General features: G+C 31.6%; 2 protein-coding genes across 2 annotated transcripts; one reads left to right on the forward strand and one right to left on the reverse strand.

Annotated features, from left to right (window-relative positions):
* Window positions 1–603: 603 nt before the first annotated feature.
* On the forward strand, window positions 604–4,441 carry LOC123924214 (nudix hydrolase 15, mitochondrial-like). The gene is made up of 4 exons (XM_045977030.1): window positions 604–1,191; window positions 2,217–2,359; window positions 3,680–3,799; window positions 3,890–4,441. The coding sequence occupies exons 1-4, from the start codon at window positions 816–818 to the stop codon at window positions 4,115–4,117; spliced, it is 867 nt and encodes a 288-aa protein (XP_045832986.1). The 5' UTR covers window positions 604–815; the 3' UTR covers window positions 4,118–4,441.
* Window positions 4,442–4,961: 520 nt separating this feature from the next.
* Window positions 4,962–7,173, reverse strand: LOC123924213 (magnesium-chelatase subunit ChlI, chloroplastic-like). The gene is made up of 3 exons (XM_045977029.1): window positions 7,001–7,173; window positions 6,677–6,786; window positions 4,962–6,338 (listed from the first exon to the last, which is right to left on the reverse strand). The coding sequence occupies exons 1-3, from the start codon at window positions 7,089–7,091 to the stop codon at window positions 5,286–5,288; spliced, it is 1,254 nt and encodes a 417-aa protein (XP_045832985.1). The 5' UTR covers window positions 7,092–7,173; the 3' UTR covers window positions 4,962–5,285.
* Window positions 7,174–13,782: the final 6,609 nt, after the last annotated feature.

Below are 13,782 nucleotides of genomic sequence, written 5' to 3' on the forward strand. Positions count from 1 at the left end.
ACTGAAAGTTTGGTTTGAAATCTATAATTAACTCATTGCGGTTTAGATTCTAAATTCCGAACCGGTTATTTTAGTTGTTGACTAAGTTGAAATTAATTAGGTTTTGTGATTAGTTGTCAACGTTAGTTGTTGTTTGTGATTAGTTGTTGTTAATGTTGTTTGTTAATGGGTTCAGAAGTTACATCATGAGCTGGATATTTAGGGTTCGTTTGTTACGGATAAAAAAATAGTGATTTTGATGTAAAAAAAATAATTTTGATGTAAAATAGTGATTTTGATGTAAAATAATTTTGGTTTAATTAATGACACGACAAAATGTGCATATCTATTAAACTTGTTTGATGAAAAATTTCACGTAGATAAGTGGAATATTCAAAGTTAAAACTCGGACCACCGTATATATAATCTAATGTCCTATTAAGCTGAATTTATTTTTTATTTATAATAAATTAAAAATCGAACTCAGAACCTATAACGTACTACTCAAACCCTTACTTCTGGACCAAGCTGAAATTTAGCCATAGGTAACCTTGCTTGCAATTGTTACAGTTTACGCAATTGAGACATGTATTTGTTGTGGCGTAGTAACATGAACTTTACCTACACGATACTAACTAACTTAACAATATCCCAAAGATTCATCACAAATCATTTTCATCTCATACTTTTTAGTTAACCAAACAGATCTTTCATCATCTGCTGAAAAATTAAACCAAAATTAAAATTAAGAAACCATAATTAATAGATGGTAGGTGAGTATTACTATTATAACAGTATTAAACTACCAGTATTAATTTTGAATTTCATCATTACACATGATTTCAATTCTCAGAACAATAACAACATCGTTAATACCAACACGAATTTCTGTCACAAAATTCATGGATTCTTCTTCTTCTTCTTCCAACGCCATTATTGGTGGATCTGAGAGGCTTCTAGCGTTGGCACATCATCTTCGTCTCTATAAACCACCACCACCTTTTGCTGAGGATATTTTGGAACAGAGTATTGAAGAAAATGGTGGCAAAGTTGTTTCTCAATTAGGTTTTCCTGAATCAGCTACCACAATTCAAAATCCAGAAAAATTTAGTCCTAAAAAAGCTGCTGTTTTGATTTGTTTATTTGAAGGTGATGCTGGAGATCTAAGGGTTATTCTTACTAAACGATCTTCTAAGCTTTCTACTCACTCGGGTTAGTTCAGTTCAGTTCAGTTACTTCTTTGTTGCATGTGTATCATAATTTTGTATCAGTTGGGTTTCAAATTCAATACTTGTTTTTACACCAGTAAATGTTTGGAGTATACTACAAAATTAGTCCTTGTCTCTAGAATCCGCTCTTAAATAAGTCTCTGACTCTTTCAATATCTCAAATTAGTCGTTGTCTGTGTCAAATGTTTCTCAATATGGTCTCTTTGTTGACATCGGTTTTCTAGCACCTTTAAATGCGTTGATGTAGAGTGTTAAGTATCACGTGAACAATGACATTCCGCAATGATTATTTGATAAAATTGGTAAAGTTATGGACTAATTTGATGGTAAGATGGAAATGTCCGGGGTTATTTTGATAGGAAGTGCACGAAGACAGATATTTATTTGACAGTAAGTGAAACAATTGAGAAACATTTGACAGAAATAGGGGCTAATTTGAGATATTGAAAGAGTTAAGGATCTATTTGAGAGCGAGTTACAAAGACAGGAACCAATTTGATGGTTTACTCAAATTTACTCAAATTTTTTAGTTGTTTATTTTTTAGACAAATGTCACTATGTCGGAGGTTAGTTTGTTAGGAATCAGGTTTCCGTGCAGCCACAGACTTCGCGCAGTCTTTCATGCGGTTAGGGATCCATGACCGGTTGGATGGTTCAGAGTTCAAAGCTAGTAATTTAAGATTTTTTTTAAAAAAAAATGGTTTTGTTTAGGATTGTCTAATTGGGTGATTGCACGTAGTTTGTGACTGCACTGAATCCAAATTCAAATGTTAGTAGCATAAATTGAACTTTGAGCTTATGGCACTGACTCGTGTCAGACAAAGGGACATGCTTAACTAAGAGTGTTTGTGCTTCATAGCTACATAGAACTCTTTCTGTGTCCCAACCCTTACTACTGGTAACTCATTCAGGGGCTAAAATTTTGTTTTTTTTTTTTTAATTGTTACAATCTTGGTTATTTGATTCTAGAGGGGATGAGTTGAGGGTTGTGGTGTGTATTTGGTGTAGGTGAAGTGTCATTGCCTGGCGGGAAAGCGGATGAAGGGGATAAGGATGATGGGGACACTGCAAAAAGAGAGGCAAAGGAGGAAATTGGGTTGGATCCTGAACTTGTCAATGTTGTTACTGTTCTTGAACCATTCTTGTCTAAGGTATCTCTTCTGTTCAACACTTCACTACCTGAACAAAGGTTATTTTTGTTTATAATATCTATGGAAATTGTCCTGGTTTGCTTGTGGTTTAATGTGTAATTGAGTATACTACACTTTTGCATGATTAGGAATTTTGCTGTAAATTTTGCACCTTTACACCTTTATGAAAATTAAGTCTGATGGTTTGTTCATGAGATGCTTCTATGCTGGAAACTGTTAATTTTTTAAAGCATCTTTAAATCAAGATGTTCTGTACTATATTTAGCTCATAAAGGAGATTCCATGCTGTAGGAGGAATAAGTGGACATATAGAATGTGTGCTGAGACTGAGAAGATTGGAGATGGTGGGTTACGATTCATGAATTGATGAATTGATAGAACATACTATAAAATTAAAATAATACTGTAATAATTTTGTTCTTGAATATTATCGGTGTGTTACTTGTAAATTTTGAATAAACTCAAATTCACTGTCCACAAAAATGAAGTGCAGCTGAGGTACTGAGGATTTTGTTGATAAACCTTATTGTAAATGTTGCCATGGATGCAAATTATCTCATAAACCTTAAATGTCTGTATAAGGTAATGTGGTGGCCATTGGTGAATGGGTTTGACCTAAAGAATCAGATACATACCCTTTGTTATAGTTTACTATAAATCAGAATTCTATCCTGTTTATTGTTTTCAGGAATTTGAACCTGATATGCAGAAACTAATTAGCTGTCTTCATGGTCTACATTTATGGATGTAAGATAAAAGAAATGTTGCATTCAGTGGGTTGTTTCATCCTTTGTTCTCTCTTGAAGAAAAAAAAAATTACTGAAACAGTATTGCTTATCGAACTTAACATTGTTTAATGAGTCCACAACATCAAACTTGTGTTTTGAACTGGATAGAGGTGATGTTTTGATAAGGAAATTTATACATATAAACTAGCAGTAGAGATTAATTTAGTGCTCAGAATAAACAGGCATAACAGTGTTCAGAATAACAACACTTCATACATTTAAGACAGTAACAACACTACTGAGTGATCGAAATGTGTTCTTATTAGAAACAATTGGTGAGATGAATCAATTTGAGAAAATGATTGGAAATTTATTTGTTGGATAATGGTCACAGATTCGAAACTTCATGCATTTCTATACTGCTGTCACCACTAGTTATAAATTTGTATCGATGGCAATGATGTTTACCATTCCCTGGTGTGGATAGTTTGCACACCTTTGTGTTAATTTATTTCTCATCTGCTTCGGATTGAAAGGATTCAATGGGGAAAATTTCACCAGTGCTTCTCACCTAACATTGTTTCTTTTGTAGCACCTTCTAAGAGTAGTTCCGGTCATTGGCATACTCCATGATAAGAAAGCGTTCAAACCTGTTCTGAATCCTGCAGAAGTGGAATCAGTATTTGACGCACCTTTAGAAATGTTTCTCAAGGTACCATGCTTAGTTTTATTTTTATCTTGCGTCATCTTCATTTTTCATATTCATCTTCAAGTCATCTGATGTTATCATTGCTTTAAACAGGATGAAAAACGGACTCAGGAGGAGAGAGAGTGGATGGGAGAGAAGTATTTGATACATTTTTTTGATTATGATGACATCGAGAATAAAAAATATCTCATATGGGGTTTGACAGCTGGGATTTTGATTAGGGCCGCATCAATTGTGTACAAACGGCCACCAGCTTTCATAGAGCAGAATCCCAAATTCAAGGTTCCACAGGTTGTAAGCAAGGGTAGTTCAATGACTTGAGTTCAATATCTATTTGTATCATATTGTTCTCGATATATATGTTCTTTTCTTCATCCTACAACAATATTCGTCACAAATATAATTTATATTGCATGAAAGAAAGGAAGAGGGTACTATCCATCACTTGGAATTCATATTCCTGCTCACCTTGTGTTAGAACTTAGGATATCTAAGAAAGGGATGGGAACAATGCCGGGCATTGCGGGATCCGGTATAATAAAATGTTGTAAAAGCTTTATTCTATTAAAGAGATGAAGCAAAATGAACTTGGATTGTTTATATCATTTTTAATCTATAGATGTGATGGCAATTTGCTATTTAAGATATTGACATATTTCTCTGTTTTTAAGAATTTTATTTAAGGAAATTTATATTTTACTAAGTGTGTGTACCTAATTTTGAAAATTCACGATTTAAGAGACGAAACACATGTCATTTGGCATCCTAACACTGCACAATACTTCTGCCAAGTTAGTGTTGGAATGTATAGACTTGAATATAGTATAGCTACTTCGTGAGTTTTGCATTGAAAATATTTGTTTCCGCCAGAAGGAAAAAAACATCGACAGTTCTACAAAATCTGTCGGCGCTGTTTCCCCCAAAAAAAAGAAGCATGGGGACAGCGAGAATTGGTCGTGTGAATATTGTCAATAAATTAAAATGATGGATCAAATTATACTGATATAACACTTTTGTAATGTTACACCGTTCAATAGGATAGGACATAACGAAACTTACAGTGGATATTTATATAAGCATATGCATGAATATGTGGAAGATAGTTTCAGGTGTGAATCATATATCGAAAGTAACGTAACATACTTTTTAATGAAGCTTAGATGCGTGTAGAAAACATTTCACTATACATTTCACTCAAAATACTTACAAGACGATATCAACATTTTAACAATATAAACTGTCATTGCAAAGCTAATGAATGAACCAAGTTTACAATAAACTGTTCATTGTTGATTGTCCGGTTCTTTTTTTAGGCCCCTCAAGCTCATGATTTTCCTCATTAATTCTCATTTTGGGTGAAAGGCTGGCAGACTAAACATACAGAAGAAACTAGAGAAAGACAGGCATGTAATTTCAGAATCTTACTCACAATCAAAGTCAGTGAAATCCCCACAGAGAAACTGCAAAATATAACCATGATATACCATGTTCAGCTGAATATCTCATAAAATTTCTCGATTACAAGTAAACCCGAGTCTATGGACTCCAACGGATCCTTTCGAAGACGGTGTCTCAAGCAGTTAGGAATGACAGTAGCAATATCCTCTGCACTTACTTTTTCACTTCCCTTGAGAGCAGCAAGAGCTTTTGCAGCTCTATTTGTCACAATGTCTCCTCTTAATCCATCCACATTCAATTCTGCACAAACCTTGGAGATTTTTACCTTGAGTTCATGATCTATTTGAACAGAAGGAAGAAAACTCCTTGCTGAGGTAATTTGTTGTTGTAGCTTTTCCTGTTCTGCTTTGTAAGCCTCTCGAAACTCCTTCGGATTTTTGTCAAAACGAGCTCTTTCCTCCACAATCTTCACCCTTAGCTCAGCATCCCTCACAGTCCCCACTTGAGCATGCATTCCAAACCTATCCAACAGTTGTGGCCTGAGTTCCCCTTCTTCAGGATTTCCTGAACCAATTAGGATAAACCGAGCAGGATGTGCGATCGAAATACCTTCTCTTTCAACTGTGTTCCAACCCGATGCAGCAGAATCCAATAAGACATCAACTAAGTGATCATCCAAGAGATTAACTTCATCCACATATAGAATTCCCCTATTAGCTTTGGCCAATAGGCCAGGCTCAAACGCCTTCACACCTTCGGTTAGGGCTTTTTCAATATCAATTGTCCCGCAGACTCTATCTTCTGTAGCTCCCAATGGCAAATCCACCATGTTAATTTTAGAAAAGACAACTTCAAGTTGCTCTCCTTTCAACACACGCTCTCTCACTTCGATCCCCATAAATTCCGGATCTTCTGGATCTGAATTATATGGGTCGCCGGCAACAACCTTGATTTCAGGAAGCAAATCGATTAATGACCTAACAGTTGTAGATTTCCCTGTTCCCCTATCCCCCATGATCATTACACCTCCGATCTTCGGATCAATCACATTTAGGAGAAGGCAAAGCTTCATCTCATCCTGTCCAACTATGGCAGAAAAAGGGTACACCGGCCTATGACTTTCTTTAGAAGCAATCCTCCATGCCTGAATATGATAAGTTTACAGAAATGAGATGTCACCAAAACAAGCAGCCACAAAAATACAGAAACTGCAAAATTAACAGTAAGAATGGCTGAAGCAAAAATGGCAAAGTAAAAAACAGAATAGTAAAAACTTTCAAGGTATTGTACACTACAATATAAACCTAAACATATTCTTCATTTGACATTTCATGGCAATCAAATTCTGAACTATGAAAACCCTAATGGCCCAATAATTATATCTTCAATCTATGATTTGCTAAAACTAATGACATAACCCATAGAACATGAATTTCTAGTTTAACAAAAATTGGCCACAACAATGGAAAATATCTTACCAACCTGTTCAGTAGAGTTAATGTCCGTGGCAACACTCAAAACTGGAAACTGAGACTTTCCCTTAACGCCATGAAATCCAATTCCACCACAAAATTTGCACCCAAATGCTTGCCCTACAAAGCCAAAACCATTAAATATCGTTGAGAATTACAGTTACAGAAAAACCCACTTCCCATTTCAATTTAAAACTCCCCGAGATCAAAAAGTTCATAGCTTTGGCACAAATAAATACTAGATATGAAATGGGTTTGCAGCATACTTACCCGAAACAATAGAAATGGAGAAAATAATGGTTTTGATGAAGGTGAAGTTTGTAAGAGGATTTACCTTTGGTTAGGGAGAGAGAATGAATGGAAGGGGAAGAGTGATGTCGTGAAGACAAGACTGCAATTGAACAAGTTCTGAAAGTGGATGCCATAACTTCTGTGCAGCTTCTTCCTTTGTGTTTTGTGCGTTACAGTCACTCACAGAGCTTGACATGTGAGGACAAGCATACGAAGAAAAAAGATTTCAATATTTCAAAAGAGTAGCACGGTTGAATAAGTTAGGCCCATTGTACGCCGGTCTGACTTATTCCCAACCCTAAGCACATGCAAAATGATATGTTATTGAAATTTATTAAAATAAACGGTATTCAATGAAACACATAAATTGTTAATCTTGTTGGGTCGCAATAAAATATCAAGTAATATTCAATTTCTTTTAAAAAAATATTATTATTTTTTTTTTGACTAAAAATAAAGGATATTCATTCATTCAAACTGCTAGAGTACATCGATGTAATACAAATTCAAATTTGCTAAAAACAAAAAGGATGAATCTGCAAACAAACTCACAGCATCCATGTTAATAGCATAAAACGGCAAATTACATAAGCCTACATATATGACTATATTGAAGTGTCTGGAATGTCCATGCCCCCAGATCTGCAGCGTTGATGACACAAAAGTCGACATTGAATAGATTTGTACTTGATCAGATCTAATCCTTCAACCTGGAACAAATGAACACCGCACAAAAGACGGGAAAACAAAATACACCGCACAAAGACGGCACAACAGAATACACCGCACAAGGACGGGATAACAAATAACACAAAACCAAACAAATATGTGAAAAATCACACTTATTTAATAACGAGAAAGAAAAAACAATTTGGAGGGGTGATTTTAGGTCAAGATTTGACCTGAAATCACCCCTCTTTGATAAACTAAGAAGAAGAAAAAAAGTGACGGCTAGGGTTAGAACTTAGGAGATGAGAGAAAAAAAGATGCAAAGAGAGTTCTAATCCACTTATTCAGCTTAATTTTTTTAAAAAAATATTATTGATAGCCTATATAATATAAACTTTCAATTCAGCAGTGAATTTTGTTAAATTCGAACGCTTTATAATGATATTAAGACTTGTGAACTATGTCGATAATTTGAGGATATTTATCCAACAACTAATGAGAACTAGTTACTCCCTCTAGACATAAATATAAGCAAAAATGCACTTTTTAGATTCATTGAATAATAGATGTATCTGAACTATTGAATAATTGATGTATCTAGTCTATAACTTTGTCTAACATGAAAGAGTGGTTCAAGTGGTGCATCGTGCATAAGTCATGAATAACATTATAACGAATACGAATTTTATAAAATTCATCGTTTGATTGAAAGTTTATGCCATATAGATCATCCGTAATTTTCTTTTAAAGAAATGGAAAATCAGTTGATATGTTATTGAGACTCATCATAAATTAATAGTTTATGAGTTTTATTAAATACTGTTAATTATGCATCAATTAATTAAATGATATGTTATTCTCGTTATAATGTTATTCATGACTTGTGTATCATGCACCACTTAAATCACTCTTTCATATTTTTATCACCACTAGATGTGATAATAGGTTAGGCCGAGTTAGGTTTTGTCAAGCCTGCGTCTGGCCTTTTGAAAGTCTAATGTGACATGTTAGCTTGTTTAAAAACTATTTCACATGAACATTTTTAAATATACTTATAAACTAATAAACCAATGTCATTTTGATATTTGACATGATATTTTAGAGAATTCGACTATATAAGTCATCATATTTCAATTATAGTTTATAATAATACATTTATATATGTGAAAAGTATTAATTGTAAATTAATAAACTTAAACTACTTAAAAAGTTAATAAATTTATAATTTAATCAAAGTATAAATTTTAATATGTAAATAATAATATTAGTAAAAGTATTATTCATATTAACTTAAATAGACCGGTCTAGTAGGTTAAAAAGTTTTTTTTATGGTTTGCAGCCTGACCTATTTAACTAAATAGACTTATAAAAAAAATTGTACCTACTCTATTTAGAAAATAGGTTGGCCAAGCCTGAGCCTATATAGACAGGGCCATATACCCATATAGGCCAATCTAAAATATTCCCACCTCTATTCACCACTTTTTCAAAATAAAATACAATGCCTCTTGGTTGATTTTTTTTTAAACCAAAGGTATCATCCGCGCGCAACTGCAGAGACTAATCTCCTCGAGGTAACTGAGATCCATTTAAGCGGTTGACATCTCCCAACAAATGTTTCTCCATACGCAACGGTCGGGGATCGGACCCAGGATCAAATGGTTAAGGGACCTAAATATCTACTACTTGTGTCACACTATGTTGATTCTTGGTTGAATTTTAGAGGCTAGACTTTAGTTTCCAAACTTGAAATTACATTAACTTTTTCACATTAACTTTTTTTATAAGGTTATAAGATAAAATTATTACATTCACTAATTTATGATCACTTCAAATATAAGAAAAAAAAAACACTTCAAATTTTGGTCACTATTATAATTAAAAGTTAACTATTTTTAAACTAATTAATACTACTATTCTTAATATACCTTTATTTAATTCTATTTTATTTTAGGCATTTATTTCACTTTTACACTTTTCAAAATGGGTAATATAGTAAACTTAACTCGTATTTTGCATTAAATCAGGAAAATTAACTATACTTAGCTAAATTTCTTAAATATCGCGTAAACAATTTTTTTTTTGCTTATATTTGTGTCCGGGAAGTATAGATGAATGGTGAAGTATAAATTATAGCAAGTCAAGTGAGTGTGACAGTGTGTGCTGGTGGGATTCTGTGTCTCTGTGATTAGTGGAGTCATCACCATATTTGAAGTGTGGTCAATGTCTCACCATATTCACAACTCACATTACATTACATGCATATAGTTTGTTTTTATTGGTCATTGAGTTTTCCAAATTATCAACGGATAGTTTAACAAAAAAAAAACCTTATTTTTTCTTTTGAGTGAGACAATTATTTATCTACTAAATATCTTTTGAAATTTACCACTAAATTTTACCAATTACCCTTAATATTCTTAATCAAAGTTCAAATTTGAGGGTCCTAATTGTCTTTTTTTTTTTTTATTATTTTACAAATTAATAATTACAAGTTTATTTAAAATACAAACTATTAGTTGAGGATTATCCTATGAAATTACAATGAAAGTTATAGGTGTGAAAATATACATTAATGTTTTTATAAGAAATAGTTTACATTTTAGATTTATCGAACAAGTGACGTATTTAGACTAAATCATGTTATCAAGGTTGTTAAAATCTAGTTTTTACGTCAAATTGTTTTGCCTAAGTGAAATTAAAATGTAGATTCAACTCGTAAACTCGTAGAATTTACCTCATATTAAAATAAACATATATAATATATATTTTAACTTATTTAATTTTAAACGTAATTTGAAATTAATAATTTTATTTTTAATTTAGAAATGAAAAAATTAATATATTATTAATTTTAAATTAAAAATAAATTTTAAATATTAGATAATTCACATTTAATTAATTTTCTCTCATTCTCATTAGTTAAATATGACTGTAGTCATGCATTTCAATAACAAATAACACAACAACTATATGCATATCAATATATCTTGTAAAAAAATAATATCTCTATCATTTTTTCACGTATTAAAAAATATGACTCTTTGAATCATTTAAGTCATATAAGATTGAATATTATATCTGATTGAAATACATAGTGATTGTATATTTTAACCACTATTATTTTATTTTATTTTTACCAAACCCCAATTATATTATGTATCTTTTTTTGACAATATTTATGTATCTATTATTTATCAAATAACTTATATATATATATATATATATATATATATATATATATATATATATATATATTATATTTAAATGTCCACAAATCTTAGCTCAACTGACAGAAATGTCAAAATAGCTAGGTGTAAAACCATTTTGTCTATCCAACCAAAAAAAAATTATAATTAAAAAATTATTATATTTAAATAATCGCATAAAATTTTGCAACATTATTATATATTTTATCAAACTATAATCGCTTATTAATTTATTTTGTTTCTCACTTGTTTTCATCTATTTTTTTTGTATTTTTTTTTTCGCACACGCGCATAAAAATTGGAGACATTGTTTGGAACACATACTAAAAATTATTATATGTCTAAGTCTTAATGTACTCTCTTCATTCATTCATCCTCCTTTATAAGTATTTTTTTTTTTATGATAATTGAATTATTGATGTGCTTAGTTTATCATATATATCAGATAATCAATTATTCAACTATGAATTTTATCTTATAAAAAAGAACAAAGAGAGCATTCGATTATAAAAAATAATCACAAGTGTAAATAATTATTACTCATATAATTATTAAGATATGCTACTATAAAAAATTAAATGTATGTCTAGATATGGAATTGTATTTATTACTAGTATGATAAAATTGAACTGACTAAAAAAATAATCAAGTTTTTGAATTGTTAGGTGAAAATATGTGATTTTAATCGATTTATAGGAAGTTATATCATGTAAACTCGTTTTGACTTTTGAAACCTTGCTTGTAACCATTGAAGATGTGTTCTTGCCTGCCACATTGCACATAATCGATGTTTTAAAACAAGACCATATATCTACCTTAAACTGGAAACAAAGACTATTTCTAACTTGGTTTGTTTGTTAGACCGTCTATACTATTGTACCGGTTCATATTTGATTAGACCGGTCATATGTGAGATCGATTTGGATCGATAACAATATGGGCGCACCTTTAAATTAAAGGAATAAAATAAATTAAGTCTACAATAACTAGTTATGATACGATTAGTCAAAAAATTTAATTAGCCAATAATTAGATTTAGATTTATTCTATTTACATGTCACAGTGCACACGCTGAAGATAAAATTGTAAATGTGCACATGAAAGATTTATTGAAAGTGAAATATAATAAAATAAAAAATGTGAATTGATTTATATAGAGTAGAATGAATAATTGTATTAAATTAATAGAGAAACTAACACAGCCATGTCGTATGTTCCGGAAGATTTCATGGCTTCTTATTCATGGTCTCTTTCGAACTAGAAAACTTGATGATTCTCCATCAAAATAAAATAGAAAAACCTAAAAAATCCATAAACTTGTTAAATAAAAAAAAGAAAAAAAAAATTCATTACATATGGATAGAGAGATCAATGTATTAAAATAATGACCCTTAACAAAGATCCACTACAAGATAATAAGTGTTTTGCGTCAGTTTTGGAGTACATTAGCGGCGGTTTTGAACCATCGCAAGCCTATGTAGGGACTGCCGGGCAAAGGCTGCAAATCCTGGCGTCGGGACACAATTTTGCGACGGTTTTACAAACTGCCACACAAACTGTCGTAAGATTTTTAGCGTCAGTTTACATATCTGAGCCACGACGGTTTGGATCCAGTAGCCACAAAGTCATACAATTAACACAACGACAACGGTTTATAAGGAACCGTTGTTGTCCTTCCGTCACTATTTCCAAAATATTTTGTAGTGATCATCTTCCATAACGCAACACAACATGCTGCAACTCCAGATCAATTGACCTTAATCATAAACCTTCAAAATATGGCCACTTCTAACATGAAAGAGTGAGACAAGTGGTGCACGGTGCACCACTTGTCAATATCTCGATAACGAAAATAAATTTTATAAAATCCACCATTGGATTGAAACTTTATATCATATAGATTATTTATATAAATTTTTAGAAAAATTGAACATCATTTGATGTGTTATTGAGACCCACCAAAAATAACGGTATTTAGTAAAAATTCATAAACCGTAAATCTTGATAAGTCTCAATAACATATCAAATGATGTTCAATTTTTCTAAAAAAATTACATGAATGGTCTATATGATATAAACTTTCAATCCAACGGTGAATTTTATAAAATTTACTTTTGTTATCGAGATATTGACAAGTGGTGCACCATGCACCACTTGTCTCACTCTTTCATTTTAGGCAATTTAAGAAAAAAATGTGGGTGTAAATTTATAACTTACATCCCATACAAAATTTATTTCACAATATGGCAAAACATTAACATATAGCAACATGTATACATAGAGATCACACAACATGTAAACAAAGAGGGAGATTGAAAATGCTCCCTGTTTAGATAATCAAATGTGTAAGCAAACCTCGTGTACAAATGCAAGGTTGCCGCAACTAAATATTACTCCCTCCGGTCTTATATATAAGAGAAAATTTATTTTTTAGATTCATTAAGAATCTAATGTATCTAATCCATAATATGATCTAAACTCTAGATACATTAGATTTTTAAGGAATCTAAAAATTAAACTTTCTCTTATATATAGGACCGGAGGGAGTATTAATTTATTTATTTTTATTGAAAGTACATTTTAGAATTTGTAATATTTTCTTTACCCGGTCTTATCGTTGGCTTATCTCTGATTCCTTCTCCAACCACTCTTGCTGCAATACATTATTACAGATAAATAATACAAATTCTATGAAATGACACTCTTAAAGAATAATTTAACTACAGTGTCTACTATTTCCATATTGCACACACAAGTAAACTTTTGTTAGATGAAGAAATCTAGGGTTTTCAAATTTTATTTCATCTTATAAGTGAGATAAATTAATACCACAAATAAAACAAAAACAGGGAAAGTAAAATGTATTGAAGATGGAAATTGTGGATAAAAACAGGGAAAGTAAAATGTATTGAAGATGGAAATTGTGGATTCAAATTTAATAAATAGG

Source organism: Trifolium pratense, linkage group LG4 (genome assembly GCF_020283565.1).
Source record: "Trifolium pratense cultivar HEN17-A07 linkage group LG4, ARS_RC_1.1, whole genome shotgun sequence".
Classification (NCBI taxonomy): Eukaryota; Viridiplantae; Streptophyta; class Magnoliopsida; order Fabales; family Fabaceae; genus Trifolium; species Trifolium pratense.